The 6,000-nt window shown below is 57.9% G+C and overlaps 1 protein-coding gene across 6 annotated transcripts in view; it reads right to left on the bottom strand.

Moving 5' to 3' along the window:
* The window catches only part of SRCIN1 (SRC kinase signaling inhibitor 1), a 65,890-nt gene that overhangs the window by 1,663 nt on the left and 58,227 nt on the right, over window positions 1-6,000 (bottom strand). For 5 of the 6 annotated variants that reach the window (XM_059380358.1, XM_059380370.1, XM_059380372.1 and 2 more), the window contains one exon: window positions 7-147. The exons of the other annotated variant lie outside the window; for it this stretch is intronic. In XM_059380358.1, coding sequence (XP_059236341.1) covers window positions 13-147 — 135 coding nt within the window. In that variant the 3' untranslated portion in view covers window positions 7-12. Of the gene's footprint in view, window positions 1-6; window positions 148-6,000 lie in introns of those variants that run through there. 6 annotated transcript variants of the gene reach the window in all.

The following is a 6,000-nucleotide window of genomic DNA, read 5'->3' as shown; positions in this document are numbered from 1 at the left end:
GGGAGGGGGCTTCTAGAAGGAGATGGAAGAATTCCTCGCCCCAAAGGAAGTCAATACAGGGATAGAGGTTCTGGAAGCCGAGGGCTTTTCTGAGACTGGGCTTGAGGTCTCATTTGACCCGCTCATCTCTTTAGATGGTTTAGTGGCCTGGAACAAAAACAGGGGTCAGGGGTCAGAGAGAGGCTGGGAGATCCTTCATGCTGGCCCCGGGCTAAAGTTTTAATGAAAAACCTCCACAAACCCAAGAGAAAATTAACTGCAAAAGAAGCCACAGGGGCATCTGGAGAGAGGGATTCCCTGAGATGGGGAGGAGGAGGCCACAGTCGGGGGGTGCAGAATGGGGTGGGGGGAGGGCATAGGGTTGGACCCAAAGGCTTAGGGACAGGGCTTACTGACAGGAAAGAGAGCAGGTGGAGGAGAGAAACCAGAGAAGCACAGGGAAGGCCACACCCAGGAAAGGTAGACAGGGAGATGGGAGTGGGGCGGACGAGGGAGGAAGAAGTGAGAGGTTAGCTGCCTCAGGGGTGCGGGGTGGAGAGTGGTCCCAGCTTGGAACAGGTGGGCTCTTAGTCTCAACTGGCCAGAAGCCCAGCCAGGGCCTCTTCTGACCTCTACAGGAGGCTGATCCTAAGCAGGAAGTCTTATGGGGACAATGTGGGGCAAGTTGACGCTCCCAGGGGAGCACTTCTCTAAAGAACCCCCCCCAACCCCATTCCACCCCCAAGCTGGAGGAAAAGGCACTCACTGCATCCAGCCTCTGGCCCAAGGCAGGAAGCCCGACTGCATCCCCTACAAGGGTTCTCCCAGCTTCCAGCTGCTCCTTGTGGGTTGTGGGTAATGGTGGGTAATGAGGGAGGTCACTCCATGATGCGCCCCGCCCTCTCCCGGCAGCTCTGCTAGTTAGACATTAAGCCTCGCCTCCTCCCACCCTGGCTGACGCTCTGTGTGGCTAGATGGGTTCTGGATGTCTCCATGGGTCCAGAGCCACCTGCATCACCTTGGGAGGAGGGGATATAACAAATGCAGATTCCAGGGCCCTGCTTCCGAATCTCTCTCTGGCTCAGGCTCCGGAATCTGCATTTCGGGCAGGCACCCTAGGTGACCCTGCTGCACACTTCACTTTGAGTGTCACTGGGATGGGGCTACACAGATGGGGTTTACTATTCGCTGTCCCTCCTCCTCCCCTCCCCACCTTGCATAGCTACTAGTGGGATAACCAACGGATGGGTCTTGATAAAAAAAAACAGAAAGGAAGGAAGGGGGAGGGCTGGAAACTGCGCTGCCGCCCATCCGGCCACCTCCCACAGTAGCTTCGGTCTGGGCAGGGTAGCCCCACATCCCACCACCCAGTGAGCCCCCCGCTGCTGGGTGGGCTCTATCACAGTGGGGAAGGCACACGGTGCCTCCTCCAGCAGCCAGCAAGGGTAACAACAAGGAGACCTCAGGCAGCCTGACCGGCTGACCATGAACTCGCCCTTGCTGTTGATGGCTCCCATGCCGTCTTCCACGCAGACAGTAATTCATCTGGGTTGCGCTCCTCACGCCTTCAGCGCAGTCTAGCTTTTCCCTTTATGAAAATTAAGGCAAGAATTTCCGCATTTGGGTCTTGTAACCCTTTCCCTTTCCTGTAGCTGTTCATTTATACTCACAGAGGCTCCAGGGCCACACGCACAAGATCCTAGGATTCACTGGGTCCTTTGCCCAAGGGGCCTGTGCCAGGCCTGTCTCCTGGTCTCGGGGGGTCCCAGTACTGGGACCCAGGGACAGCCTCATGCCTTCTTACTCCCACGCCCGGTCACTAGCCCTGGGCTCCGGGCCTGCCCCTCCTCTCCCAGCCTTTCCCATTCAGAGTTCTTGAACCCAAAGGCAGGCGGGGAGGCCCCTGCTTGTCTCCTCACATCTCACAGCGTCCCAAGCCACACCGGCTGCTGATTCCCTCCTGGCCGTCCTCTTTGTCCTTGACCCATCTCTCTAGTTAAAAGCTTTTTCTCTTCCTCCCTTTTAGCTTTTGTCAAGAGGCCTGGTCTATTCTGAGCTTTGGTCTTTGGAACGCCTGCCTTCCAGCCCTGTGCCACCACCTGACTCCTGCATTCGCTCGGGTGACACGTCCTCACCCAGGCGATGGCTGCTTTCTCCCCCAGCTGGCGCAAGGCCTTTCCACAGGAGCCGCGGCAGTGGTTAGTGGCCTGCGCGGACACGCACCCCTGCTCCTTCACGGAGACGCGGACGGCTTGGGGCTGCTCTGCGAGCACCTGTTTGCTCTCTCAGCTGCCTTCCCTCCCGGGAGACTGGCCACGGCGACACGTAAGGCACCCCTCCGGGAGCGGAGGGAGCACATGCCCGTCGCACCCCGTGCTGCTGTCACTTCACCTCACCCCACCAGCCCTGTCCCGTCACTCCCTACTACATCTGGAGAAGCAGGACGCTGTCACCTGCAACTTCCAGCCAGGGGAGACTGGGAAGGTTAGCGGGACCTAGCCAGCTGAGCCCCGCACCCCTACCCTTCCTGCAGGTCAGCGTCTGGTAGGGGCTCGGCGTCCTTCCACACTGTAACACAGATCTTCGCACAGGGACAGGTCACCTTGTGTGAGGCAGACCTTGCTGGCGCCCATTCCAGGCCATTCCCAGTGCCGCTTCCTCCGCTGCCCGCAAGCCCTCCTTCCAGACGAAATCCTGCCTGAATTAAGCCCTGGTCTATCAGGAGAGGTTGACCTTTCCCCAGCCCAAGGGGGATAGGTCCCGAGCAATTCACCCAATTCGAGCAATTCTGTTCTCCTTGCTAGTAACTGATTCAGGAACGGCAATGGGAAGACAGGGAAGGTGTTAGGAATTTCTGGGAAAGGTTCTCCTGCTTGTGACCGGGTCTGTGGGCCTGTGACCCCCCAGGGGAATGAAGGCAGCCATGCAGGGGGGCGGGTAGGATGACAGGTCAGCAGGACCCTCTTAGGAAATGCCCCAGGGGTGCAATAGATTTGCTAGCCACAGTAGAAGAGGAGGGATCCATGGTTTCCCATCTGCAGGCCCGGATGCTGGCCCCCCTGGGAACCTGGCCACCATCCTTCCCGTGGATCTCAAGTATGACCTCCATGGGCTTTCTCAATGGTTTCCCCTGATGTCTGTAGTATACAGCACTGCTGCAGCCGCATCTCGGAACCCTCCCCGCCCTTCCCTCTCCGCTCCTATTTTGGTGTCTCTGGTCCTGGCACTTTTATTCTCCTTCCCCTCATCCTGGTCAAAGGCAGCTCTGAGCCCCAAGTGTTAGAACTCCGTGGTGAGAGAACGGCCTCTGCCCAGCCCTCGGCTCTGACAAGTGTACAAACGGACAATGACGGGGACTGTCCTTCATAAGGCCCTTGGGGGCTTTCCCAGTTCCTTCCCACACCTGGTATGATGTGATCTCAGAAACCTGCTGCTGCGCTTTTGTCTCCGTTTTATAGATGAAGGAAGAGCCAGCAGAAGGCAGAGGACTTTGACCAAGTTCCAGCCTGAGCTAATGGGAGTGCGGTCCAGGCCCGGAGGACAGAGGGCCAGGTGACCCAGAGTGGCTGGAGCAAACTGAGAGTGTGGGGCACCAGGAGAACCAGGATGAAGGAACCCAGGATGGTCACAGAAGTGCCCTGGGCAGCAGGGGAAGGACTTCTGATTTTCTCAGCTGGCAGGGAGCAGCGGGCCTGGGTTCGAAGTTGGGGGAATGACATCATCAAAATCTGTGATTAACAAACACCTGTCCCCAGCCCGCATTTCTGGGAAAATACGTTAGAGGTGACAGAAGTGACAGGGAGACCCTAGAAGGACATGCATTTAGGTAATGAGGCATAGGATGATTTTTATCCCGGCTTCTTTAAGAAATGTCCATGGGGGGGCGCCTGGGTGGCTCAGTGGGTTAAAGCCTCTGCCTTCGGCTCAGGTCATGATCCTGGGGCTCTGTGCATCAGGCTCTCTGCTCAGCGGGGAGCCTGCTTCCCCCACCTCTCTTTACTGCCTCTCTGCCTACTTGTGATCTTTGTCTGTCAAATAAATAAATAAAATCTTTAAAAAAAAAAAAAAAAAAAAGAAATGTCCATGGAGAACATCTATTACTTTGTTAGGGAGAAGGTGCTTGGTAATGAAGGGCTAACCGAAAGGAAAATCGGGAGGCAAGGACAGGCCTGTGGCCCTGGCGGGGAGACAGCTGATTACCTACAGTAGGTGGTGAGGGAGGTTCCCCAGTGTGGGAGGGTGCCCCGGGTAGGGGTGGGTGACATTTTCTCAGGGGCAGGCTTGCGTTCAGAACAGAGCCCCGGGCAGGGACAGATGGCACCTGGTGCCCCAGGAGAGGAGTGTGTGGTATGAAAAGCAAAGAGGCCCAGGAGGGCGCAGGGCCCAGCGAGGCGAGGAGGCGTGCAAAGGACAGACACCCAGCAAGGAATCAGGGGGGGTCAGGGTGAGGGCTGGCCACGGAGGAGAGGAATGGAGGGCCTACACAGCACCCCTGTGAGCATGTGTGTGTGCAAGTGTGTGTGGGAGGGCGGCTGCGGGGGGTGGGGGGTGGGGAGGAGGGCTAGCCCGATACCGGGAGGGAGGAGGGAAGGCCGAGTGGGCTGGGGACTGAATGGAGGGGAGGGCATGGAGGCCACAGAGGTGACAGAAGAGCCGGAGAGAGGCTCTGGGTGCCCCAGGCTGGGGAGTCGGGGGGAGAGATGGCAGAGCAGATACAGCTGAGGAGGCTGAAGGCAAGGTGTGTGTGTGTTGAGGGGGGATCAGGTAGTCTGGACGCCAATCCATGCTGCATGACCATAGGTAAAGCCTCAGTTTCCCCCTCTACTGCGTGGGGATCAGAAGGACCTTCCTCAGAGCGATGTGGTGAACCGGGAACGAGAGGATGTATGTGTCTGGCTCAGGGAGCACCCCATGCGCAGCAGCTGCTGTTCTGGACACGAAGGATGGACACAGGACGGGGGGAACTCAGGCACTGTGCAGGCAGGATGAGGAGCTGAGGGTGCGATTTGCGCGGTGTGTCTGGGGACCCATGAGGAAATTGGTGGGCCAGCAGGGAGCTGGGGAGGAGAGCTGGTCAGGGGTGGGTGGGGCCAGGATGGCCCATCTCCACTGGTCCCTCCAGGGAACCAGCAGCCCAGGGCTGTCACAGGGCCATGGGGTGGGAAGTGCTTTGTGATTCCCCAGTCCTGTCCTGGTTCTGATGCCACCTTGCTGTGTGCCCTCGGGAAGCCCCTTTCCTTCTCGGAGCTGTCCCCTCATCTGTAAAGAAAGGAGCCTGACTTGCGATCACTAATCTCCTGCCTTGGAGCCTAGAACCTTCTTCAGGTCACAGCATCTGGACATTTCATGGTACCCACTCCCACCCCAGCACCCATGACAGGCCTGGCACATAGGAGCTGCTAAGAAACACTTACTGAACCAAATGAGTGCACATAAGTTCTCTCTTGGTATCTAGGCCCAGGGACCACCCCGGACTTTCTGACCAGGCCACATAGTGGATCACAGGACAGAAACACTCAAGGGTGGGGTTGTCCATTCTACACTGGCCCCAAGCTGGCTGACTACATCTGACAGAGGGCACAGCACCCCTGCCTCCCCACTGGGGGGGCCATGGTACTTCTCCCTCTCCCCATTGAGAACAGTGGAAGCGACCAAAGCCCAAACACTGAAAAGCAGATGCAAAACTGGTTTCTCCCTCAGGTGGGAGATAGCCTGAGAGCCAAGAGGGAAGGCTGATGACAGTGGGGTCTCTCGCCTCCCCCAAGTCCCCCTTCCACCCCGTGTCTGGGAGCTGAGAGCAGTGGAAGGAAGCAGAGCAGAGGCAGTAAGACAAAGGGACATCGAAGCCCCCTCCCACACCCCCGGCCAGGGTGGGATGAGTCTGCTGGCTCCCCCTCCTCCAGGAACTGTTGTGGAGAGGGCCTTCTCCACCAGGTGAGGGTCTCCAGAAAGGGTAGTGGCCTGATTGAAAATATATATTCTAAATGAGATGCAGGGTGCTAAGGGTTAGCAGGAGGAGGG

The sequence above is a fragment of the Mustela nigripes genome, chromosome 16 (assembly GCF_022355385.1).
Source record: "Mustela nigripes isolate SB6536 chromosome 16, MUSNIG.SB6536, whole genome shotgun sequence".
NCBI lineage: Eukaryota > Metazoa > Chordata > Mammalia > Carnivora > Mustelidae > Mustela > Mustela nigripes.
Note: the sequence above shows the minus strand (reverse complement) of the source record. Positions and strands in the feature narration are given on the sequence as shown.